General features: G+C 41.7%; 1 protein-coding gene across 2 annotated transcripts; it reads left to right on the forward strand.

Moving 5' to 3' along the window:
- Positions 1-323: 323 nt before the first annotated feature.
- On the forward strand, positions 324-27088 carry LOC122676980 (cytochrome P450 2J2-like). 2 transcript variants are annotated; one of them, XM_043876632.1, is made up of 9 exons: positions 324-613; positions 6564-6726; positions 9201-9350; positions 9738-9898; positions 12447-12623; positions 14302-14443; positions 14792-14979; positions 17679-17817; positions 26080-27088. In XM_043876632.1, the coding sequence occupies exons 1-9, from the start codon at positions 404-406 to the stop codon at positions 26256-26258; spliced, it is 1509 nt and encodes a 502-aa protein (XP_043732567.1). In that variant the 5' UTR covers positions 324-403; the 3' UTR covers positions 26259-27088. The 2 variants fall into 2 exon arrangements, with proteins under 2 accessions (XP_043732567.1, XP_043732569.1); XM_043876634.1 differs by lacking the exon at positions 12447-12623.
- The last annotated feature ends 562 nt before the right edge of the window (positions 27089-27650 follow it).

Raw genomic sequence — 27650 nt, forward strand, 5'->3', positions numbered from 1 at the left:
AGTATTCTTTCAGTGCACACAAAAAGCCTCCCAGCCTAGCTTTCTCTCAGATCCAAGTATGTTCTCCAGGGAATCCCATGCCTGACATCTAGTGGGTAGCAGGCAGGCTGGGCTCCAGCCCAGAGAAGGACAGATACAGGTGGGGGAAAGTTGGGGCGAGGGGAGGAGGAGGCAGGACCTCAGGAAGAACTAGGAGAGGTAAGGTGGACCCGTGCCACCTGGAGCCAGGGGTGGGGCTTAGCTGAGCTCTGGGGGAAGGGAAGAGCAGTGGTGGGAGGAGGGAAGGGCGGGGTGAGACAGTAGGATGGGGCGGGGCCTGGGAACCCGGCTGAGAGCCCAGAGGCACAGAGCCTCGGGGACTCTCGCCGCTCAGAGCACAGAAGAGGGACAAGACGTCGCAGCCATGTTGGAGGTACTGGGCTCCCTGGCGGCGGCCCTCTGGGCGGCTGTCCGTCCTGGCACTCTCCTCCTGGGGGCTGCCGCTTTTCTCTTCATTGCTGATTTCCTCAAAAGGCGGCGTCCAAAAAACTTCCCGCCAGGGCCTGCGGGCCTGCCCTTTGTAGGCAACTCGCTCCAGCTGAACCCTGAGAAGGTGCACCTGACGCTTCAGCAGGTAGGACTGGGTGAAGGTGTCAGAACCGCGACCTGACCCTACCTGCAGGACAAGGGCCATTCCGGGTACCGAGGACCGGAGCACGGGGGTTTCTGAAGCTAAATCGGGAACCGGGTACACCCTGCTTTGAGCTTCTCTTTCCCCACCATCAACCGGAATGATTCCAGCTGCGCTTTCTAGGGGTGAACTATTGTTAACTGTTTACTATTTAAGTGTCCCGACACGATCTGCTTTGGGGGAGGTAGGGGCTGCAGGTTTATTGTACAAAACAAACAGTGTTTCTTGATCCATATAGCTGATGGAAAAAAGTGTAAATATTGAACTGTAACTCTCATCTGAAGCCTCACATACTTCCAGGAGCTTAAACATCTGCGTCTTTTCTCTCATGTCAGGGATCCTTGGATAGAATATGCTTCAGAATCCCCCCTATATGCTCACTAAATGTTTTTGACTGACCAAGTGACTCTTTGTCTCTTCTGTTTCTTTTATTAGAGTCTGGAGTGTGACAGACACATGTTTTAAAGTCATTTCAAAAAAATAGTAATAAAATAAAGTCATTTTGTTGTGTCTGGTTACATACTACTGGGACATTCTATTTATAGTATGATCACTTGTCTTTTCAATAATTTTATTCTTGATGTAGGTATGGGTGAATGCTCTACTTCCCCTCTTGGAGGTTCCGTTTTCCATATGTAAAATGAGGATGTATGTGCATGTGTTTAGTCGCACAGTCATATCCAGCTCTTTATAATCCCATAGACTGTAGCTCACCAGTGTCCTCTGTCCGTGAGATTCTTTTCAGGCAAGAATACTGGAGTGGGTTGCCATTTCCTTCAGGGGATCTTTCAGAATTGGGGATCGAACCCGAGTCTCCTTTGCCTCCTGCGTTGCAGGTGGACTCTACCTGCTGAGCCATCCCTACCTAAATCCTCACGATTTTTCGACTGCATTGCTTCCATCCACACAAGGACAGAGTTCCTCATCTTCAGGTTCCTCCATCTGCAATTCACTCTCACTAAAGTATTCATTTAAAAATGTCATCCTCTGCCTAGATTTTCTTAGTGCTTTCTGCTGCTTCCTAGAGTTCATATTCCTTAGGGAGCCACACATGGATCCCTTCTTGTAGCCTCTTTCCACTTTATAGTCATCTCCCATCAAGGCTCCCTAACTGTGGCCGTTCTGCATTCCTTAAAATTCACTTCATCACTCAACACTGTCTCAAGAATCAACTGCCTCCCTGCCTCTCAGCACAGGCTCCTTCCTGACTGACAACACTGTGGTAAGTGGTTGTGATGATTAAATAAAAGGAATGCTCAGTGTTAAAATAGCTTATAGTTGGTGCTCAAAAAAGAATAGTTCTAGTTCCCTAGAAATTCCTGGGGCACTTTCAACACAAGCCTATATTACAAACTCAAGTTCAGATGGAGATGGCTTCATCACTTTCTGGAAGAAACAGCCAATTGGTTGCACTAAGTGATAGGATGAGTATATAGAATTTTAAAGCTAAGATGCCAAGATTCTAAACCTGTGCCTTTCTTTAAGAATTGTGCTGTTTAATTTCCAAGTTTTGGAAGATCTTCCTGATTTCTTTCTGTTAATGATTTACAGTTGGCATTCATTAGGGTCAGAGGATATATACTGTATTTCAACTTTGAACTGATATATAAAGATTGGTTTTATGACCTAAAATGGAGTCCATGCATACTTGAAATAATGTCTTCTGCTGCTGTTGTTGGAGCATTCTGTACTATATATCAGATAGACTTGAAGAGGTGAGTGTATTGTTTAGTGCTTCTATACCTTTGTTGACTTTTTATCTGCTAATTCTGTCAATTATTAGGAGAGGCATGTTAAAGTTTCCAACTGTAATTAGAAGTTTATGTGTCAAATCAGTTCTGATAGTTTTACTTTATATATTTGGCAGCTCTTTTTATTTGGCTCATGCCCATTAAAATTGTTATGTTATCTTGGTGAATTGGCTCTTTAGTTATTACATGTTCTTCTTTATCCCTGATGATTTTCTTTGCCTGAATGTTATCTGATATAATAGAGCCACACCAGCTCTCTTTTAATTAGGATTTGCATACTATATGCTTCTCCATTCATTCACTTTTAACCTGCTTATATGATTATACTTAAAATGAGTTTTTATATAGAACATATAGGTGGGTCATTTTTTCATTGTGCCAATATCTCTTTTAATTGGTGAATCTAGAACATTTGTATTTAGTGTAACTTTTGATGTCTGAGGGATTCCCTGGTAGCTCAGCTCTCCTGTAATGCTGGAGACCCTGGTTCGATGCCTGGATCAGGAAGATCCCCTGGAGAAGGGAAAGGCTACCCACTCCGGTATTCTGGCCTGGAGAATTCCATGGACTGTATAGTCCATGGAGTCACAAAGAGTTGGACAGGATTGAGAGACTTTCACTTTGATGTGTGAACACTTAACTATGCCATTTTACTATTCACTTTCTATTTTTCACTGTTTTTTGTTCCTCTGTTTCTCCTCTCTGGTCTTCCTGTGGGTCACTTGAACATTTTTAAGAATTCCTTTCTAATTTAACTGTAGTGTTTTTAGTACATTTCTTTGTTTGGTGCTTTAAGTGTTTGCTCTAAAGTTTACGTGCTATGCATGCACAGCTTATTGTATCATCTGAGGTTGTTTCTCCATTTTAAGGCTAAGGAAACTGAAAGCTAAGTGATTTGCCTAAGTTACTCAACACTGAAAATGGCCAAAGAAGGACTTGAATCTTAATCTGGTCTCTACTTATGCTACTTGACTTTTCATGATATAGTTAGCAGATAATTGATTTGTGCAGGGTTGCACTTATCCAACAGGCATTTAGGAAGTGCTTATCATATGACAGGTATAATACAAGAAGAGTATATGGTGAGATGTGTGGTATAAATTTTTGGTAACCAAATGAGATGTCATTAGGTGGGTTCATTGTGAATGGGAATCCATGGGGATACCCTCCATAGAATGTTGAAATAAATTTGGCTGAACTTGAACAGAGACAAGTGGCTCTGTGGAGTAAAGTGGACAGGAGATTTTAAATTGGAGAAGCGACTTGAGCTAAAACAAAATGAGAAGGCAGTGAAGAAACAGGCTGATTTGTTTAGCATGATTTTTTCCCCCATTTTCTCAACATTCTCTACCATAGCTGTCTGGCTTATTATAGAACATTTATGTGAATAAGAAAAATTTCTTATTGGACTAAGAAGGGAAAATGGTAGATAAGGTGGTTAAATACACTGTGAGGGTTTGTATAGAGTTGCTTGTAACAAAAAGATTCCAAAATACAGTGGTGTAAAAAAGACTGAAATTTATTTGTCTCTCACAAGTAGGTTGAGATGTAGGCAGGAAGACCAGGATAGGAAGACTGCTTTGCTTCACAAGGTCATCTAAAATTACAGTGCTTCTGTCTTGTTGCTCTGGTCCTGCAACAGTGTCATGTGTAAGTTCTGTGCCATGAAAAGGGGAAAGTGAGAGGTGGAGAGAAGCAACTTTCCTTTAAGAACACGACCCAGAAGATGCACACATCACCACTACTCACGTCCCATTGGATTCACGTGAAATTAAGTGAGGGGTAATGTGACCAGTTAATCATTAGGGAGTTCCATCACTCGGCAGAAGAGAGAATCTGCCCATGCTTTCTTTAAGGATGAGACATACAGAGCAAATTAGAAGCAGTCCTACTTTATGCCCATCAGCTATGCACTATATCTCTGTGCCTCTTTTTCTGAAAACTGGGCATACATTATAGAGTTGTTATAAGAACCAAATTAGTTAGGATTAACAGCTTACTGCCAGGGTGCCTAGCATACAGTTGATGCTCAGTTTATATATCTAACTCCCTCCCCCTCTCTTCAAACATTTATAGTAACCAATTCAAGAAAAAAAAAAAAAGTTTTTGATTGCAAATGAGGCATCACTTCTCTGGCCTGATTGCTGCATGGGCTCCCTTCATGTTCTCTGGAGTGTTCTCTGGCCACTTCCCCTCCATTTCTTTGTCAATATCTTACAAGAAATCTTTTGCTAAAATACACTCCCAAACATATCAATAAAAATACATAATTTTATCATTAACCTTAGTATTATGATTACTAACCCCAGAATCCTAAAGATGAGAATTTGTAAGAGCCCTCATTTTATATATTTGGAAACTGAGACAGAGAGAAGTTAAATAACTTGACCAAGTATCACATAGAAAATAACCAGTGGAAGCTGGATACAAAGGGATTTGTATGCCTTCAAAATCCAAGTACTAAGCGCTCACCTTACCTCTCCTATTCAATTTTTAATTGCAAACAAAACAAGATATAAAGTGTTTCACTTGACATTAAGACATTCTTGGTCTAGCTCATAGTACGTTTCCGGCCCTGTATTCCATCTCCCTACACAAGTGAGAGGTATTCTTTCCAGGAACTTTTCCTAGCCCCAGGACCCTTATGTGTGTGTGACACACCCAGACACTTTTCCTTTCACTCGCACGCTCTCTCTCTCCTCTCACTGCCCCTTTACTCTCATTCTCAGTTTATTGCTGTCACATCCAGTAAACTCTAAGTTCCCAGTGCTATTTCAGCTTTATGTCTTTGTCCTTATATCTTACAAATACCTCCAGTCCTTATATCTTTGTCACTTTGGCTAAGTTACTTCTCCATGACTCATTTTCCTTACTAAAACATGAGTAATATCATTACTGCCATAGGGTGGATGGACGAGTGGTTAAGAAAATGAGCTTCCACTGCAGGAGGCACGAGTTCAATCCCTGTTCAGGGAACTAAGGACCCACAGCTGTGTGGTGCAGTCAAAAAAAGATAATCTTGGTCTATCTTCCCTAGTAGGGAATGCACACCGTCATAGGGTGGTGTGAGGGAAATGAGACAAAAGGTGGAAGGTGGTTAACGTGGCTCCCAGTGGATGTGGTTGTCTGTGGCCACCAGCACCTTCCTCCTGTACATCAGCCCTTTGCTCTCTCCTGTCTGCCCCCTTGAGCCACTGCACCTATGCTGCTTTTCTCTCGGAGCCCATTCATTCCCCAGAGTCTAGAGTGGCTGTCTGCCAGTGTCAGAAAACAAACTGTCTTTCCCATTGCTATTCTCTTTCTTCCTCACAGAAATTTTCTTTCCCCTTTTTTGGGGCTGTAGAGAGCACACTGCCCTGCTTGTGAGATTTTAGTTCCCCGTCCAGGGTTAAACCTGTGTCCGTGGAACTGAAAGTCCAAGTCCTGACCACTGGACAGCCAGGAAATTACCCCGCCCAGAAACTGTAAGCGAAAAATCACTTTCTCCCTCTTATACATGGGGAGTGGAGGCTCCAAAAAAAAGTGAAACAACTTTCCTGATCTCACAGCTAGCCAACCATAGAGTTAACATGGCTCCAGCTAGTGAGCTCTTTTCTATGACTGGTCCTAGCCCTGTAATGAATTTTTTTGCCACCTAGAACCTGATGAAGAAGGGGACACTGTCTTGTGGTTAAACAGATATGATTTTCTATGAAGTCCATACTTTCTACACCAGACATTCACTAAACATATCTCTGCCTTCTCTGGTGAGTCACATGGGCTGAATTCTCTCCCTTCACTAGACTCTAAGATGCTTGAGGTTAGAGACCTTGCTTATTTTATTGTATCCTTATGCCTTATTCTCAAGATACATATGCTCACTCAATCCAAGTAAGATGAACGTATGTATGAGTATTTACAATGAATGTCTACATCCTGTAGTGGATTGAACTGAAGTCAAGTTGACAGCAAGAGAAATGGAAACAGGCAGAAATATTTCCAACAGCCCAAGGTACACACACACACACACACACACACACACACACACACACACACAAACACATGATTCCCCTCAATATAATCTCCCACAGCTCTACATACCCTCCATTCTAGGACACACAGACATGTGTATGTATAACTGTGACTCTTCTACTATTTTTCAGTTTGTGAAGAAATATGGGAATGTTTTTAGCTTGGATTTTGGTACATCTCCTTCTATTCTTGTAACTGGATTACCCTTAATTAAAGAAGCACTTGTCCACCAAGGCCAAAACTTTTCCAGCCGCCCCATAATGCCTCTCCAAGAGCATATCTTTAACAATAAAGGTAAGTTCTTACATTGGTTAGCATATGTTTCATATTCTTATGGTCTGCAGAAAGTGTCTCCAACAATCCCAGGGACCAAGCTCCCCATAAGGAACTAGAGTGCCCATGTTTCCCTGTTGAAGGCACTCCCTCAGGACAACTGGCAGAGTCAGCTCTAATGTCAGGGATTTGGGAGAAGCGACATCACCTGCATGAACTCACTCTGGATGCTTTGATAAATAAGTATCCTCATCACTCAGTGATGTGATGTGTTGTTTAAGCAGAGAAAAGGCAATGCGTCCTCAGGCTCTCTTTCTGCTTTCCCACTCAGATCTCTTCCCCTAGAAAACGATGTGGATCAGCTTGTTCCTGTTGACTAAGTGATTCCCTTCTTGCCTCCAGTTCCTTTTGCTCTATTATTAAGGCTGTGCCCCAAAGGTATCTCAAACCTTCTATCTATGTTAAAAGAGTTTGGCATGAATAGTTAGCATGGTCACTAAATTAACTTATATTTTCAAAAAACTAAATGAAAAACTTAAATCTATACTTCTACAAAAACACCATTTTTTCAGGTATTTCTCAATCCCTCTTTGAAATACTTCACCCATTATTCTACATCCATTCACTCGATCATCTGCCATGAGAACCTAGGACTAGAGGCACCAGTGACAGAAAAAAATTATTGATTTTTGTGTAATTTACATGCTATTAAGAGAGACAGTATCAAGTACTAAAATTTAATGCCTTACTTTTATGAAGATAAGAGCAGGGTTCACTTAGTATGGGTATCAAATCTGGTCCTGAGACTCAGGAAAAGCTATTTTAAGTAAATAACAAATAATAAAATGAAGAAGCAATCCACTAGAGGGAATAGAATATGAAAAGTTTCTAAGATGGGAAAAAGGACAGTGAACTGAAGAATTGAAAGGTATCCAATGTTAGAAGAACAGAGTTTAAATGGAGATAATTAAATGAAGATGAAGATGCTAAGTTTGGCCAGAAATAGTTCATGTTTAAGGATATAGCTTTTTATCCTAATCACAATGCAGGCTTCTGAATGTTTAAGTAGTAAAAGGAATCAATATACTTACATGGTAAGTTTTAAAGACTTCTCTAAGCTTCAATGTAAAGAATGGATTAAAAGGACCAAAAGACTATTATAGAATTTTAAGGGAGAAGAGGTGGTGGCCTGAACTAGGGAGGTGGCAAGAAATGGCAGTCCAGTAGATTACACTAGGAGAGTGACTGTGAAGACAAGTTGATTTAAGCTATTCAGGAGGCATATTCAATAGGACATGATGACCTAGATGGAGGGAGAATGAGGTAGACACCCAAATGGGTAGGTAAAGGAAAAAAGGAAAATGTGGAGGAGAACAAGGTGTTCGTTGGCCTGGGTGGTGAGTTGTATGGAGCAAATCATTAACTGAGTCATGAATATGCTGAGTGTGAAGCCAAGAGAGTCAAGCAGACAATTGGTTACATGTCTGCAGCTGAGGCACAGATATAGACATTCACATCAGTAGATGTCATTTGAAATATTTGGAGTTGCCAAGATTTAGTAAAAATGGAGGATAAGGGTAAGAAGAGAAGAGGCTTTGACCCAAGCTTGAAAAGGTCCATCATTTCAAAATTTGATAGGAGATAAGTTAACTGAAGGTATGATGATTTCTGTGAAGTCAGAGAATTAGTAAAACAGTCTGGAGAGCCTGGTGTCCTGAGCACCACTGGAAAAGAGTGTTTCAAGAAAAAAACATCTCATGCTGTTGACACATCAACATGAGGCTGAAAAGGATCCTGGACTGAACAGCAGGGAGGGCCACTTCACTAAGGTGGTAGAAGTGAAAGGGAGATATTGGAAGGAGTGGAAGAGTGTACTGGAATGAAGAATTGAGAGGGTGGTGGTCTCCCCTGTGTTATAAAATAAATGAAGTTCTCTGCACCCCTCATGATGGATTTTTTTATCCTTTGCCTGTGATTTTCTTTCTGCACACCATTCACAATTCTTTGTTTTCTTGGGTGATTCATCTATCTTTAGATCTTTAAGCACTTTCACCTTATGAGTTTTGATTTTGTCTAGTCCTTTAGTGCATGCTTAGTATGTAGCATAACAAATATAGTATGTGACAAGTAATCAAAGCATGGGCATCAGAGTCAGGCAGACTTGAAAATGAATGCCTGTTCTGCTGCTCCACCTCTGTGACCTTGCAGAGTGTACTTTTATCTCCTGTGCCTCAATTTTCTCATCAACAAAATTGGGGTGCTGGTTTGGCAGTAGTGATATATATAGAAGTATATTAGAGAGTAAGTACTAAATCCCAGAATGCACTAATACTGTCACCAGCATTGCAAGCAATCAGTAAATTCAACCCATTATATCAAATGCTTTGAAATTATTTCTCTGAATAATTTCAAGCATCTTAAAGCCCTTTTTCTTCCTTTTGATACATCACGGGTCTTGTTGGCTTTTTTGCATAATGTTGGCTTTCTTTTCCCAGGCTTGATCATGTCCAGTGGCCACATATGGAAGGAACAAAGAAGGTTTGCCCTGACAACTCTTAGGAACTTTGGTTTAGGAAAGAAGAGCTTAGAGGAACGCATTCAGGAGGAGGCCTCCTACCTCATCCAGACGATAAGAGAGGAGAATGGTGAGCATGTCATAGGACAGGTGCAGGGACCGTGGCTCATATATTCATTAACCAGATGTTCATCAGTGCCTACCTGCCTTTCCTGAGCCCAGAATTGTGTAGGGCTCTGAGGGGATAACAGGGAACAGCTAACCATGACCTGCCCCCGTGTGGCTCATGAATTAAGAAAAAGATTGGTATTAAACACGTTATTGGTTTTAAGTACTGGTCATCAGTTTGACTTCCCAGGCATTGACAGAATACTTGTTAGACCCTGGGGTTGTCAGACCCTGGGGTCACAGTCTCAGAAGTGGTCTGTAGTCAATGTGTCATATGTCACACAGAGTAGAATCTCTGTAAAATAGAAACAATCCTATCTGAAGGCTCCATCTCTTCTTCCTCCTCCAGGACAGCCTTTCGACCCTCACTTCACAATCAACAATGCCGTTTCCAATATTATTTGCTCCATCACCTTCGGGGAGCGGTTTGATTACCAGGATGATCAGTTCCAGGAGCTCCTGAGGCTGCTGGACGAGGTCTTAAATCTGCACACATCAGTGTGCTGCCAGGTGAGGCAGTTGTCACTTCCTATCTTGCATAAAGACATTAGGCTAATGTCTGTCACAGATTAGATGGGGTCTTCCTTTTCTTTGTAGCTAAAAGATAACCTTTTGAAATTGACTTCGGCACAAACTTGTTTGAAATCAATCTGTTGACTTTAATGATTTTTATAATATTGTCAAATATTTACCATTGATAAATAACATTACTAACATTTGTGTAAAGTACAGTACTTTACATGACTTACAGGTATACACTACATTCTTTTCCTTAAAAAACAGAATACTGCCATCACTATTGAGTCCCTTCTGTCCATGTCCCTCCCTAGTCCCACACCTCTGTGATCCTCAGATGTATGCTTCTGTGCCTGGCTCTAACTCAGCTCATTGTTTTGAAATTTGTTTATTGGGTCTTCTAATTTACTCTGTGTAGTTTTCCTCTGCATGCAGGTGCCATTGATTGTTATTCTCTTGAATAATGCTTGCAGATTTATTGAACATATAAGGGATTTCTAATTTGAGGATGTTATGAATAAAGCTGCCATAAACATTCCTGTTTTATTGTTCATGTTGACACATCCACTCATTTCTGTTGCATATGCACCTGTATGTAAAAATCCTTAATGGTTCCACCTGTTGGTCTATTTCCATGCCCATCCACACTTGTTACTACCAGTTTTCTAAATGTCTAGGATATTGATTTAAGGGATTCAACCCTCACCCTGTCCTTGGTAGTCCCTGCTGTCTCCTTTTGTCCTGCTAGGGTTTTAAGTCTGTCAAAAGCTCTGCTCATCTGCTTGGTCTCTCAGCCCCTTTTGTTTATTTGGAAGGCACTGTTAGGGGAAAATCAGCCCTAAGTGTTGGGGTAAACCCTTGTGTATGTAAAGGAGGATTTACTTGTAATCATTTTTAACAAGTAACATTGCCTAGAGATTTTTGAACCCATCTCACCTAACCTGGTGAATCCTGGCACAGAAAATGGACATAATGAGTGTGAACTACTATGATGATTATTGTCAGTATTATTTTTGAACAACATTTCTTATTGTCACTTCTAATCATGGTAACCCCTCCATTCAGTAATTCCATTTTCTTCCTTACTATTAAGACAGAACTTAGGAAGTCTGGGACCTCAGTGACATGTGTTGACTATTCCCAGGGAAAAGAAATTCCTGAGAAGGTTGGATGAGGCAGTGAGGCAGGGGGTAAAATGCATTTTTTAGAGACCCAAAATAGATCAGGCAGTAAGACTGACAATTGCATATACTTTATTTCAGTCAATTTTTGCAACAACCCTTTAAAGATGAAATGGAGCATCCTAAAGTATGCAAGTAGATATGGGAATGCTTAAGCATATTCACATAGTGATCCACTGGCTGTGTGTTAAGTGTGGAATAGATCTCATGTGATTGAGTAAGGAAAATAACCCTGGTGCCCCAGTGGCAGCAGATTATACTAAGCCCGGACAAATTACATCGTCATCTTCATTATTGTCATTATTACCATTGTTATTATTCCCAAAGCCTTATAGCTAGAAAGCAGTAGAGCTAGTATTCAAAGGCATGTATGTTTCATTTTAAGTCTAGGCAATTTTCCATTATGTTGGGCTGTTTTCTACCAGATATTTTTAGGGAAAATATATCCAAAATACACTTAATTTTATGAAAAATGTCTTAGCCACATGAAGAATACATCATAATGGTAAGATAGATAAACACATATCTATGTTTAACATAACTAACTAGCTAGCTAGAAAGAGGTGTTTCATACACAAAGATATATACACACATATTAGAGGAAAATGTCATGAAGAAATATAAAATAAGGGAATGGGAAGAGGTTCCAGAAGTACTGCATTATAGGATTATCAGGTAAGATATCTCCAAGCAAGAGCCAACCTGAATGAAATAAAAGGCTAGGATTATACAAATTCCAGAGGAAGACCAATCTTCACTGAACGAATAGTGAATGGAAAAGACTCAACATTGTCATTCTTGATGTTGTCACAGAGACCAATGGAGCTGAACTAAGAGAGAGTAAGATGGTAGCGAGTGATAGCAGAAGAGGGGACAGAAGTGGAAGAGGCCAGCTCATGTAGAGCTCCAGGCCAGGAGAATGATGTAGAATTTGTCTAAATGTCATGGAAAGTCATTGGAGGATTGAAAGATAAATAGTGGAATGATCTGATTAAACTGTTAAATGATCTCTCCGGCAGCTCAGTGGAAAATAGACTGGGAAAGGGGTTGAGGAGAGAATCAGGGAAATTGTTGGGAGGCCTTAAAGCATCTAGGTAAGAAATGCTGGGGCTTTGTCCTAGAATGACAAACACATGGAGCACTGAGAAGTGGTCTGAAGATGGTTCTATTTTGGATGGAGTGTTGAAATGCTTTGCCAGAGGGGAAAGAAGAGGGATGTGACAGAGAAGATGAGTCAAGGGTGACTCCAAGGGTTAATGTAAGCAAAGAAAATACATATAGAGATACAATGGTTTCCTTGTCTTCAAAAGCGGAGAACGGGTACCTCCTTGTCTCCATGACTCTTTTGTTTTCTCCATCAGCTCTACAATGTCTTTCCAAGGATAATGAATTTCCTTCCGGGTCCCCACCAAACCCTCTTTAGTAATTTGGAGAAACTGAAAATGTTTGTTGCCAAAATGATTGAAAACCACAAGAGAGACTGGAATCCTGCTGAAGCAAGAGACTTCATTGATGCTTATCTCCAGGAAATAGAAAAGGTGAAGGAACCTGAGTGTTTTCCTGAGTAGTGTTCTTAAAGAGCAAATGAGGTGATTCTGATATCTTATTGCTGCTGTCAGAGATCACCACAAACTTGGTGGCTTAAAACACCAACATTTATCAAGTCAAGGTTGGGGCAGGCTGGCTCTTTTGAGGCTCTAGGGCAGAATCCACTGATGGGCTTTTCCAGCATCTAGAGGCTGCCTGTACCCCTGAACTCATGCCCCTTTCCTCAGTCCTCAAAGCCATTGATGTAATGTCTTCTTTTCCACTGTCCTCACGTCTTCTCTTAATTTGCTCCTTGTCTCCTCTTATACTCTTCTGATTACAATGGGCATGCTAGGATAATCCATATCAAGATCCTTAATTTCATGATATCTACAAAGTTCCATCTGTCAAAAAACATTTACCCGTTCCAGAGATTAGGACATGGACATTTTTGTGGGTCATTATTCAGCCTAGCACAAGGTTGGAAAAATAGAGACACTATTTCAGAGTATAGAAATATCAATAGCTCAGAATTGATGATACATTTGAAATAAAGATATTGGTTTAAGAGTATTCAGCTTGAGGTCTTTGGAAAGCCCACATATACTGCCTTTTGATAGTCTATTTCTATCCTCTACCCATATCTGAAAGACCTGTACACAATAGGGAAAAGAAGCATTGTTTCATTATTACTTGTACCAATGTCCAGTCCCCTACCCCTTCCCCAGTTCCCCAGCGCAGAGTATAAGTGAAGCTGAGTCAGATGCCAAAGGTTAGTCTCAAGTGGAGGACTTTTGCCTTCCTCCCTCCTCCCTATTTCATGCACTTTCAAATGTTGTTTATGAGATGCAGGGAAAAGGCCAAATTGGATATAGATCCTTTAACACATTAAGTCCTGAGGTTAATACTCATCATTGCATCAGTGTCATCATTTTTGACTCATTTTCAGCTTTTAGAGTTGAAAGAATGGTGAATTTTTTTTTTCTGTCTCCTCTCTTACTTCACCTTATTGTTATACCATTAATAGAAGTATTGATTCCTCCTGAGAGGAGACTTCACTTGTTACAAGGTGTGCAGGCACACAGAGGAACACTGACACATTGAAGCTCCTATAGCAAAGTGGTGAAGATGCTGGAGTGCCATGAGGAATGATTGTTGGAATCAGAGAAGTTTAACCTAAGGAGGATGTTAATGGGGAATCGTTGAGAATTGTACTTTAGAGAAATTCATTTTATTCTTTCTGGTATCAATACAAACATTTGTTGAGGATTTCTTATATGACCTTTCCATCTCACATAGTTCATAATGCCAATTGAGGAGTGAATATTGAACACAGAGTGTTTGAGAGGTTTAGTAACTTGGTCAAGTTGTACATATAGTGAAAGGTGTGGCTAATATTGGAATGCAAATATTATTATATTTCCAATATAATAATAGATTCTCCCAAAATATGGAAATAAAAAGATTCTCTCAATTTTCATCCATCTAAGGTGACAAAAGCTTCCAGCACTTGGAGCAGGAAGATGCTAATGATACTGCAATAATAAGCCTCTGCGTGCTGAGATGGTCAAAGGAAAAGTCATTTCTCTTGGGGGAATCTCTCCTCCTATGTTCTCTCTAGGGTGAAGCCTTCTATGTTGTGGCAACTTAGAACCATCTGGATAAGCCAATAATCACTGTATTTTCTAGCATAAGGGTGATGCTGCTTCAAGTTTCCGTGAAGAAAACCTCATCTACAACACCCTGGACCTCTTCTTTGCTGGAACAGAGACAACTTCAACCACTCTGCGCTGGGGGCTGCTCTACATGGCCCTGAACCCCGAAATCCAAGGTGAGCTCATTAGTGGATGGGCCTAGGCCAGGTCAGTATGCTTCCATAAATTGGTTCATCTATGTCTCAATATTCCTAAAGGGAATGTTGATTCACCCTCACTAATAAGAGGAACCTGAGGCTCACACAGCTTTAGGAACTCGCAGCAGGAATGTTGTTGAGCAAGAGTTTTCCACCTAATTTGTCTCACACCAGGGCCCACTTTCCACTCTCATGCCTCAGCTGAGAAGCTAGTCTGGAGAGCCTAAGATAGCCATTTTGATGCTGGTTATTTCATTCCTTAACTCAACCAGACTCAAGGAGAGTTATGGGAAAACAGAATAATAGAACCACCTCTGCTTTTTTCAGAAAAAGTCCAAGCTGAGATTGACAGGGTGCTTGGCCAATCACAACAGCCAAGCACAGCCGCGCGAGAGTCCATGCCCTACACCAACGCTGTCATCCACGAGGTGCTGCGAATGGGGAACATCATCCCTCTGAACGTGCCCCGGGAGGTGGCAGTGGACACCACCCTGGCCAGATACCACCTGCCCAAGGTAATTAGGGGCTCACACCAACAGCCTCAGATCTCCAAGCTTGTATTTGTAAATGATGGGAATCTCAATGGCAAATGTGATGTGTTTTCTTGTCTTAGGGAAACGCTTAATTGGAGAGGGAGATATATTACCACTGATGTAATTCTAGATATTTTTCTTTACATGGGGTCTTTAGAATATTAGTTCAAATAAATGTTAATAGTCGTTCTAGAGGAGAAGGGGGATTCCTACGTCAAACATGTTTAGACAAAGGCTGGCTTTTCTCTGCTATGAGATTTCTCGTTCTTTTTACTACCTGACGTGCATTGTTAATTCTTGTGGGGAAACTGCAGGCAGCAATTCTCAGTCAGACTTTGCCATGAGGTCCTTTTCTTTGCCATGGGAGAGCTTTTCACAGGATAGGGATCTGCCAGACTTATTTTGGATAATTCTGTTTCAAAATCCTGGGGGTTTAGAATGTTGAAATATGAGAGACAGTTGAAATCTCCTGGGCCAACATCACATTAAACTGGTGTTTCTAACATAATATCCCCACAGGTATTGCTTCCAGCCTTGACTTACAGTCTCTTGATGGGACTACCTCACAAGGGAATCAATCCAAGCCTGTGCACATTGAATATCCAAAAGGAGTGAAAGAACAAATGGTTTTTAAGCAGTGACCATGTACTATGGACTATATAGGTTCTTTCAACTTAATCAGTCCTCAGAATGATTCTTTTTTTTCTTTAACAAATTTATAATGAAGGCTCAGAGCTGATTGATCTTGCATAAAATCTCTGGTGTACAAAGTGACAAGAGTTGAGTTAAAGAAATAGATGTGTTCTGGGCCCCAGGCTCATCTTTTTTGCACTATGCCATGTTTTCTCCACAGGAGTTGCTCTATTTTGCTTTAAAAGAAGCTCCTTAAATTGTTCTCAGTAGGACCCTGTTAAGTTCCCTGTCCTCACAAAGGCAGTTCTGCGCTCTGCCAATCACTCTTAGGATCTCAGCAATCAGCTCTCCTGTCCTCACAAGTGCCCCCTCTGCACACCGCACATTCACAGTTTTGCTTTCTCAACACCTTAGTCCATTTCCATAGATCCATTTCAGTTTGTCTGAGTCCCTCAGAGTGTGTCGAACCTGGTGTTGATTTCGAGATAAAACCAGAAGAGCCTCTGCTTTGGGCTCACCTAGGTCATGGTCCCTGCAGCTCTTGGAGAAGCAGCTATTCCTGCAGCGATTTCATTAACTATTTTCTTGCTGATTGACCATCTTATGGATGAATTCTGAGGTCTAGGTGATATTACAGGTGATCTTCACATATTCATAGCAAGTCATTTAGCTCCGGAGAACCATCCTAGGTCAAGAGATTGGTTTTGTAAGATTTTTTTTTTTCCTAATGTACTGTTCTGCAAGACCCTTACCCACTGAGTGGGCAACTTGCAAACTGGAGAACAATTATACTACAGAAGTTCTGCCACAGGAGTGAAAATCCTGAGCCCCAAGGCAATCTTCCCAGCCTGAGGGTCTGGCATCAGGAGGAACCCCCGAGAATCTGGCTTTGAATGTCACCAGCCTTTTTTTGTAGGAAGCATCAACTCTACTCTTGGGTCATGTGCACACTGAGACCCATGGGAAAATAGCAGTGACTCATAAGAGTCTGGACCAGATCTACCTACTAATATTGGAAGGTCTCCTGCAGAGGCAGGGGGCAGCTGGGGCTCGTGGCAGGGACAAAGACCCTGGCACTGGCAGGTCTAGTGAGTAGTCACTGGCATGAAGATGCCCAGAGGCCACCATGCAAAAAGGTATGGGAACAAGTGGTATGATAGAGAAACTGAAAAAGGCTTGATGTAGTGGGAGTGTAGGCAGAAGGACTGTGACTCAGATAGAGGGCTGGTGATATGTCCTTAATCTGAGTGATGAGAACTATTTGGATGGTTTTTATCAAGTTCCAGGAGTGTTGGGTGGATAGGAGTGACATAACTAAATCATGTCCAGAGCTAACTCTGCTTTCAGTGTGTGAAGCACTTTGAAGCGGGGAGAGGATATAGATTTGTAGTTAGGCCTACGTTAGGAGTGTGGACAACCAAGGTGGTATCTTGGACCAGGCAGTGGGGGGAAATAACATGGAGGTGATATAATCAAGAGGAATTTCAAGGAAAATTGACCGCCTGGAAAAGGATAGAATTAAGGTGGAATGAAGTAAAGAGGGGCGTTAAGGAGGACTCTTGGGTTTCTTGCTGCAAGCTGGGAAGGATAGTGGTTCTTTCCACTGGGTGACTTGATTCTATTATTAAACCTTCTCTGGAATGTGTGAGATAATGGAGGGAAGAGAATGGGAGAAACAGATGAATGAAACATTTTTCATGTTGGGGAGGCTGCCATATTTACCACTTCACTGAGCAACTGGGTTGATTTTGGTCCAGAAGTGCCAGCCCACTGTCACATTATTCTCTCATTAATGCACATACCTTCCCATTCTGCAGTAAGAGTAGTCACATTTTGCTGATAAAATTCCCAGCAGACAATTCCAGTCCATCACTGTAAGCTGTCCCATGGCAAAGAGCAGGGTCCTAGGGGTTGAACTTAGCAGGTACAGGGGTGGGGAGGCTGAAGAAGTTCAATCAGCCTTGATGTGGGAGCCCGGGGGACTGCTGCCCCTCGGCACACATCTGTCGTGTGTGTTGTGTCTTGCATGAGTCTCCTGATTTCTCCAGGGCACCGTGGTCGTGACCAACCTGACTGCACTGCACAGGGACCCCGCAGAGTGGGCCACCCCTGACACCTTCAATCCAGAGCATTTCTTGGAAAATGGACAGTTTAAGAAAAGGGAATCCTTTCTGCCTTTTTCAATAGGTGAGTATCTGGAAATAGGAGTGTGGGAACCCAGAGCTCTTCTCTCAGCCCTTCCCTCCTCTTCTTGTGATGCCTTGCTTTAGTTGGCATGTCTCTAGATAGCCCTGCCTAGCGTGACTCACTCTTGCTGTGGGTGCATTGCAGGTTTCCCTGGGCTAAGCATCACCAGGATTCATTCTCTTACATCCTAAGCCCTGGCTTGACTCTGATGGAGATTTCAGCTTTAAATTGTTCGGTCCCCAGAAACTTTGGGGAGAGGAACTTTGCCTTTGCCTGTTACCCACAAGAGAAGGTTGGGCACTTGCCATCTTTATAGAACTTAAAGTGTTTCAAGATCTTTTTAGTGCCTCCCACTCACAAAAACATAAAGCTAATTGCTAAGAAAGGGGTAGGGGAGGTTCCAGTAAAGGGACTGCTTCCTTATCATTATGGGCATTACAAGTGACTCTAGGTGCCATGGGCTTAAGTAGATGAGATTCTATCTATACGTTCTTCCTGAAGCAGTCCTTTTACTTTTTTAAATGAGATGGTTTGATAGCATCACCAACTCTATGGACATGAGTTTGAACAAATTCTGAGAGATAGTAAAGTACAGAGAAGTCTGTGTAGTGCAGTACATGGGGTTGCAAAGAGTCAGACACAACTTAGTGACTGAATAACAGCAATCCTTTACAAATCTAGTTAATACATTTACATGGTGTATAACTTGAAATATATGAAAGAAAATGCAGAGAAAACTCTTTCTCTCATGTTTCCCAGCCAGCCAATTCCAAAGGGGTGTTTTACTCATAACTTTGTGAAATGAGGAAGGAAAAATCTTATATATACCAGGTAATGAGTTAAGTATGTTGCTGAGATCATTTTAAATAATTTCCAAAATCCTTAATTCTATAAATGTTTTCTGAGTACCTATTATATGTCAATTATGCAGCCTTGAGAATATGACAATGATTAGGTAGAAAAAAAACCAGTGCAACTTTTATGGACCATGTGTTCTACCTTTAAGTTATAAGGTCCAAATTTCAGTCACCACACTGGGGATAAGGGATAAAGCTTAACAGGGTCAACTATGGTATCTATAGTCATAAAGCTCACGGAGCAGAGGTTGAACTCAGTGTTGACCACGTTTATCAAATAAAGCCTATGCACTTCCTAGAAACGTCTCCCAAGAAAGTAACTAAATGCTACAGTGAGTGAATGCTCTGAATTTCACAACAGTTTTCTTATCATTTAGTTAAATTAAATATGCATTGACTTTTTGTGGCAGTATAATCTAATTGATCATGCCACAAAGGCACAGAAAGGGAGGGACTGGAAATTGACCTCATGTAGGCATGATACAGAGCCTAGGCTTTTCTGCTATAGGGTGCTGTCCTGCGTGTATCTGGACTGATTCCAATTAGATCTTCTGTCTTTCTTTCTCTGGTTCTATGCCACCTTTGCTCACTTGGACAAGTCACTTTTTATATGAAAGCAGACATGAGACGTAGGAAAACCTTCCAGACTTCTTGTCTGCCCTGGTGTGTACTAAGTCGCTTCAGTCATGTCTGACTCTTTGCAACCCTAAGGGCTATAGCCTGCCAGGCTCCTCTGTCCATGGGATTCTCCAGGCAAGAATACTGGATGGATTGCCATGCCCTCCTCCAGGGAATCTTCCCAACCCAGGGTTTGAACCCATGTCTTCTAAGTCTACTGCATTGGCAGGTGGATTCTTATCACTAGCGCCACCTGGGAAGCCTAGACTTCCTGCCTACAAGATCTTTATGTTTCTTATTATAGTAAGGAGTTTCAGCTGTTTTATCTTAAATGTTATAATTTTTCTTGCTTCACTGTATTTTTTGTTAGAGTTGAAACACCTCCTTCCTATTACAGATTTCATTTCAAGCAAATTATTTTATTTTATACTTACAGCAACCCAATTATTAACAGTTAGGAAAACGATTAGTATCTCCTTTCTCAATGAAAGGAAATTAGGATTAAGAGAAAGTTATTTCTCATCCAAGGTTGTGTGCCCAAGGAATTGGCATAAAAGGGCCGAATACTCAAGTTTCTGGTTTCTTTTAAATTTTTGTTGAAGTATAGTTGATTTACAATATTGTATTAGTTTCAGATGTACAGCAAAGTGATTTAGTTATGTGCTTAGATGCTCAGTCAGGTCCGACTCTTTGTGACCCCATGGACTACAGCCCACGAGGCTCCTCTGTCCATGGGGATTCTCCAGGCAAGAATACTAGAGTGGGTTGCCATGCTCTCCCTCTGCCAGTGGGTCTTCCCAAACCCACGGATCAAACAGGTCTCCCACTTTGCAGACAGATTCTCTACTGACTGAACCACCAGGAAAGCCCAAGAATACTGGAGTGGGTAACCTATCCCTTCTCCAGGGGATCTTCCTGATCCAAGGATCAAACTAGGGTCTCCTGCATTGCAGACAGATTCTTTACCAGCTGAGCTACTGACTCACATGGTAAAGATTTAGTTATAGATAATATATATCTTTTTCTTTCTAGGTTTCACCTTACTGGTTATTACAAAATATTGAGTATAGTTCCCTATGCTATACAGTAGGTCCTTGTTGGTTATATATGTAGTTCCAATCTAGTGCTCTCCCTAACACACTTAGAAATTTCCTACTTAAAGGCCCTTCCATTTTAAGATTCACTAAATTCATATCATATGTATCAATTATTACATTGCTGCATTACAAAGATGGAAAACTCAATGACTTAAAACATTAAGTGTATATTATTGCTCACAAGGCTACAGTTGAACTGAGAGCTCCACTGTTCTTAGCTGGGCTCTCTTGCCCATTTGGGAGGTCAGTTGGCTGAAGGCTGATCTAGGATGACATCAGCTGGGACAATAGGGCTCTTTTCCAAGTTTCCTTCTCTAGCAAGCTATCCCATCTGATGTACATGTAGAAGACAAGACCCCAGGAGGGAAGAAAGCACACAGTGCCTCCCAAAGGCCAGGCTGGGAATTGGTGACCATCACTCCCACTGCATTCTGGTGCCCAAGCAGGTCATACTGTGAGCCCCAGTTCAAGGGAAAGGGAAAATAGCACAATTTTTATGGGAAGGGTTATGAAATCACATTGCAAATGATGGGGGTACCGGGAGAGGGGGGAAATTGGAGGCAGTATTGCAGTCAGGTGATCTCCCTATCTTTCTTTCTGCCCAGGAAGAGTGATTCAGACCAAGCTAGCAATTTGGGGATTCCCTCAACTGTGACTAAATGAGGACTAGCTAAACAGAACAGGAAATAGAAACCAGAAAAATCCACTGACTTAAAGTGTCAACACTGCTGTCAGGTTTATTCCCACCATACTCCCATCTTTAGGGCTCAGTTGCTTTGCCTCATACTTGATCCAGCACTTTATAAAGAAAGCTTCCCTGAAGGAATGGGGTGTGAAAAGCACCCTCCCTTCTCTTGGAAAGGTTAGGTGTGGAATTAGGAGATATGCACAGTTGGGGAGATTACAAAGGTATTATGCAAACATATATTTTCTTTTCTTCATTTAAGTTTTCCCTTTTGATCCAATAAAGCAGCAGATATCTTCATGAAAGGCAAGAGTCTGAGTCCTCAATTTTCAGAAATATCACTAAATCATGGAGATATGATTAAGAAGATAGTCTCTCAAAAACCCTAGATCAGTCCTCTCATTTCTAGTAACTGGCCTGGTTAGTTGGTGATGGTGAGGTAGTGCATGCACCAAGAAGAAAGTCCGTGTTTCCCATAATCCGGATGAAGCCTTGAAATAAGGTAGTCCTTCTTTTCATGACTTATAAATCAAACTCAAATCTCCTGTTTTACTGGTATCTTTGAAGAACCATATATTGTGCTTAGGAGAGCAATTATTTCACCAGTTTGAATAGTGAAAATTGTATATGTCGATGAAAATAAGCTATTTACTCAAAGTCCAGAGCTGGTTACTGATGGAACCAGTAATGTAACCCTGGATCCTGACTCCAAGGGTCCACTTTTATCCCACTACATGGATTATTCTAGGAGAATTTTGGGTATTTATAATAAAGCTGACTTGATTCCATCTAAACAAATTTTCTCATTTGCTGAAATTTAAGCCAATTTCTTCATTTTTTCTGTTCAGTTCAGTTGCTCAGTCATGTCCGACTCTTTGCAACCTCACGGACTGCAACATGCCATGCCTCCCTGTCCATCACCAACTCCCAGAGTTCACTCAAACTCATGTCCATTGAGTCGGTGATGCCATCCAAACATCTCATCCTCTGTTGTCCCCTCTGGTCCCACTTTCAAACTTTCCCAGCATCAGGGTCTTTTCAAATGAGTCAGTTCTTTGCATCAGGTGGCCAAAGTAATGGAGCTTCAGCATCAGTCCTTCCAATGAATATTCACGACTGATTTCCTTTAGGATGGACTGGTTAGATCTCCTTGCAGTCCAAGGGACTCTCAAGAGCCTTCTGCAACACCACAGTTCAAAAGCATCAATTTTTCAGTGCTCAGCTTTCTTTATAGTCCAACTCTCACATCCATACATAACCACTGGAAAAACCATAGCTTTGACTAGATGGACCTTTGTTGGCAAAGTAATGTTTCTGCTTTTTAATATGCTGTCTAGGTTGGTCATAGCTTTTCTCCCAAGGAGTAAGTGTCTTTTAATTTCATGGCTGTAGTCACCATCTGCAGTGATTTTGGAGCCCCAAAAAATAAAGTCAGCCACTGTTTCCACTGTTTCCCCATCTATTTGCCATGAAGTGATGGGACCAGATGCCATGATCTTAGTTTTCTGAATGTTGAGCTTTAAGACAACTTTTTCACTCTCTTCTTTCACTTTCATCAAGAGGCTCTTTAGTTCTTCTTCACTTTCTGCCATAAGGATGGTGTCATCTGCATATCTGAGGTTATTGATATTTCTCCTGGCAATCTTGATTCCAGCTTGTGCTTCATCCAGCCCAGCATTTCTCTGCATATTAAGTTAAATAAGCAGAGTGACAATATACAGCCTTGACATACTCCTTTCCCGATTTGGAACCAGTCTGTTTTTCCATGTCCAGTTCTAACTCTTGCTTCCTGATCTGCATACAGATTTCTCAGGAGGCAGGTCAGGTAGTCTTGTATTCCCATCTCTTTCAGAATTTTCCACAGTTTATTGTGATCCACACAGTCAAAGGCTTTGGCATAGTCAATAAAGCAGAAGTAGATATTTTTCTGGACTCTCTTGCTTTTTTGATGATCCAATGGATGTTGGCAATTTGATCTCTGGTTCCTCTGCCTTTTCTCAATCCAGCTTGAACATCTGGAAGTTCATGATTCACGTATTGTTGAAGCCTGGCTTGGAGAATTTTGAGCATTACTTTGCGAGCATTTGAGATGAGTGAAATTGTGCAGTAGTTTGAATATTCTTTGGCATTACCTTTTTGGGGGATTGGAATGAAAACTGACCTTTTCCAGCCCTGTGGCCCCTGCTGAGTTTTCCAAATTTGCTGGCTTGTTGAGTTCAGCACTTTCACAGCATCATCTTTTAGGATTTCAAATAGCTCAACTGGAATTCCATCACCTCCACTTGCTTTGTTCATAGTGATGCTTCCTTAGGCCCACTTGACTTTGCATTCCAGGATGTCTGGCTCTAGGTGAGTGATCTCACCATCATGATTATCTGGGTCATGAAGATCTTTTTTGTATACTTCTTCTGTGTATTCTTGCCACCTCTACTTAATATCTTCTGCTTCAGTTAGGTCCCTACCATTTCTGTCCTTTATTGTGCCCATCTTTACATGAAAAGTTCTCTTGGTATCTATGATTTTCTTGAAGAGATCTCTGGTCTTTCCCATTCTGTTGTTTTCCTCTGTTTCTTTGCATTGATACTTGAGGCTTTCTTATCTCTCCTTGCTATTCTTTGAAATTCTGTATTCAAATGGGTATATCTTTCCTTATCTCCTTTGCCTTTTGCTTCTGTTCTTTTCATAGCTATTTGTAAGGCCTTCTCAGACAACCATTTTGCCTTTTTGCATTTCTTTTTCTTGGGGATGGTCTTGATCCCTGCCTCTTGTACAATGTCATGAACCTCCATCCATAGTTCTTCAGACACTCTGTCTATCACATCTAATGCCTTGAATCTATTTGCCACTTCCACTGTATAATCATAAGGGACTTGATATAGGTCATACCTGAATGGTCTAGTGGTTTTCCCTACTTTCTTCAATTTAACTCTGAATTTGGCAATAAAGAGTTCATGAGCGGAGCCACAGTCAGCTCCCGGTCTTGTTTTTGCTGACTGCATAGAGCTTCTCCATCTTTAGCTACAAAGAATATAATCAATCTGATTCTGGTATTGACTCTCTGGTGATGTCCATGTGTAGAGTCTTCTCTTGCATTGTTGTAAGAGGGTGTTTGCTATGACCAGTGCGTTCTCTTAGTAAAAGTCTATTAACCTTTGCCCTGCTTCATTTTGTACTCCAAGGCCAAATTTGCCTATTACTCTGGGTATTTCTTGACTTCCTACTTTTGCCTTCCAGTCCCCTATAAGGAAAAGAACATCCTTTTTGGGTGTTAGTTCTAGAAGGTCTTGTAGGTCTTCATAGAACCGTTCAACTTTAGCTTCTTCAGCATTACTGGTTGGGGCATAGACTTGGATTACTATGATATTGAATGGTTTGCCTTGGAAACAAACAGAGATCATTCTGTCATTTATGAGATTGCATCCAAGTACTGCATTTCAGACTCTTTTGTTGACCATAATGGGTATTCCATTTCTTCTAAGTGATTCCTGCCCACAGTAGTAAATATAATGGTCATCTGAGTTAATTTCACCCATTCCAGTCCATTTAGTTTGCTGATTCCTAAAATGTTGACATTCACTCTTGCCACCTCCTGTTTGACCACTTCTAATTTGGGACCTAACATTCCAGGTTCCTATGCAATATTGCTCTTTACAGCATCAGACTTTACTTCTATCACCAGTCATATCCACAACTGGGTGTTGTTTTTGCTTTGGTTCCATCTCTTCATTCTATCTGGAGTTATTTCTCCACTTTTCTCCAGTAGCATATGCACCTACCGACCTGGGGAGTTCATCTTTCAGTGTCTTATCTTTTTGCCTTTTCATACTGTTAATGGGGTTCTCAAGGCAAGAATACTGAAGGGGTTTGCCATTCCCTTCTCCATGGGACCATGTTTTGTCAGAACTCTCCACCATGTCCTGTCTGTCTTCAGTGGCCCTACACAGCATGGCTCATAGGCTTGAGTTAGACAAGGCTGTGGTCCATGTGATCAGATTGGTTAGTTTTTTGTGATTGTGGTTTTCAGTCTATCTGAAACTCTAATTTTATTTCCTCAACAACTGGTTACAGGCAGATGACAAAATAGAGGCATACTGCATTAACCATTTTCTAAGAATATTTCATTACATGGGGAAGCAAAATGTAGCAAAAGTCATGCTCAGAACTAACTTCAGAGGATAATCCCACTGATGGTGTCCAGGAGAATCTTTATTGAGATAGTGAGGAACTATGTCAGATGTTAACAAGGGTTTTTCTGGATTTGGGGATTAAAACATGTTTTAATATTTTTATACTTTTCACACATTTTTTATTTTTCATTTTTGCTGTGAACATATACTGATTAGGGAGAAAGTGATCTATTAAAACACCCACAAGAGAGATGATGATAAAGCCTATTGTGGGGTGGTGTTGCCCAAGTTGGGGAAGAAGGCATCATGAAGAGGAGAGGCTGGGGGAAGCCTGGAGCAGGTAAACACAGATGGGATGAGTTGAGGTTGGCCCTGCATGGGGAACCCTGGCAGGGAGATTCCCGGTCATGATGAAGGGAAACTTGACATGGGGAAAAGGTGCTTCATACTTGAGAAACCTTGCTTTGACATTTACTTTCTTTTAATTTTCAACAATTTCTTTTTTAAATTGAGAGAGGTAAACACAGAGTTTTGCTTTTGTCTGCTTTTGTCCTTATCGTTTGCTAATGGATTTTTGTAAGACTTTTGGCTCAACCACATTTATAGGTCAACCTTGGCCGCTCACTTGTTTCATCCACAGCCTGCACCTTCACTGTTGCTGAACCATCTGACCCCTGAAGGCACTGGAGTGTGTCATTGTGGAATGATCTCTCCAGGCTTAGGTTACGCCAGGTGGTTGTGATCAAAAAAGCTGAGTGCATAAAGGCCCAGGGCCAGGGAGGCCTGCCGTTTGCTCAGGTTTTGCAAGATGTGTTGGAAGATTTCAGTCCTTGCTGGCACAGACCACCTGAGCAGGTACTCATATTTTTGTCTTTCAGGAAAGCGGATGTGCCTTGGAGAACAGTTGGCCAGAACTGAGTTGTTTATTTTCTTTACTTCACTTCTACAAAAATTTACCTTCAGGCCTCCCGAGAATGAAAAGTTGAGCCTGAAGTTCAGAGTGAGCTTGACCCTTGCCCCAGTCAGCCACCAGCTCTGTGCTGTTCCTCGGGGCTGAAGATATTGGGGTGGGGGTGTGAAGGAAAGCAGGAAGAATGAGCTTTCCCACACCAGCCCAAGGCAGGGCACCTGCTCAGAAGTGAGGGGACAGCATCCAGTGCCTCTAGCTACATCACAGGAACTAGACTCAGAGGAAACTGGAACCAAACCCCAGCTTTGCCATCTCTAGTGAGGCCTTGAGCAAATCAGTTATGTTGTGAGTGATTTCATTTTCATTCAGAAGATTCAAGATGGACAATGATTCCATCTCTAAAGGAAAAGCTACTATAAAGATCAGAAGAAATAATGGACTTTAAGTGGCTTGGAAACCATAAAGCACATCATAAAAGTCATACCTGTGATCTGCCTCCTCCCTACTTCCTTCCTTAGCTAGGTTTTGCTTCTGGTCTGTTGAGATGGCCTGGGTCAAAGAGGTGCCACATGGTAGATAAGAGTTAGAAGTTGGGCCTGGGACAGCCATGGAGGTCAGCCAGAAAGGCCCTCACACTTGGTAGCCCTGGGCAAGCTTATCCTGCTTCTCCCTCAGACTGACCCCTGGGAAGTAGCAGGGAAGGTGGATTCCTGATTTGTCGGCAGGTTTCTACGGAGAAACAGTTTATCTGGTTTATCTAAGGAAACACTACCTTGGACACCGGAGCCAAGAAGAATGTCACCACAATAACCAAACATGGAAATCAGGGTAGGGGAAACAAATGTGGAAATATTTGCTGCCATTACTGTGCCTCCTTACCTTAAATCCTCTTATGCATTTACTCCAAGCCCCATGACTGGTGTTAACAACATGGTGGTTGTGATCTTTTTGTATATATTGATTGTCAGCTTTTGATTGACAAGTATTCCCAGCCTAAACACAACTGATGAGCTCTGGTAAAGTATAGTATAGAAGGAAACAGAAATGCCAGAATCCTGTTAGCCCTCCTGTGTGTGGTCACTGAGGGGAGAAAATAACATCAACGGAAAGCCAGGTGCCACTGAGAATCCCTGGAGTTTGGATGCCAGCCTCATGCAGACAAATGACACACCTAGTAAAATGGACTAATACTTATAGAAGGTTATTTTTCTCAAGTGTTACAATTAAGAAATTTAAATATCTCAGAACAAAAGGCACTTGATGAGGTGGGCCTTTCGTCCCTGCCGCCTGGGATTCAGAGAAAGGCTAAATCATGGCACCGTTAGAATCAGAAATAGGAAGAGAAAGCAAGAGAGAGGGAGTGAGAGAGTCTGGCTGGAGCTAGCCTGAGCCTGTCAGAGTCAGGAGTAAGTCTGGGAGAAATGGTTGCGTGTCCTGAAGGGCAGGGAGATGATTTGCTCTAGAGTAGAAAATGAGAACCCCAGCTGCCCACCAGAGTGCACTTTCTCTGTATCCTCTTGAAAAGTTGCATCTCTAGAA

Source organism: Cervus elaphus, chromosome 20 (assembly GCF_910594005.1).
Source record: "Cervus elaphus chromosome 20, mCerEla1.1, whole genome shotgun sequence".
In the NCBI taxonomy this organism is placed as follows: Eukaryota; Metazoa; Chordata; class Mammalia; order Artiodactyla; family Cervidae; genus Cervus; species Cervus elaphus.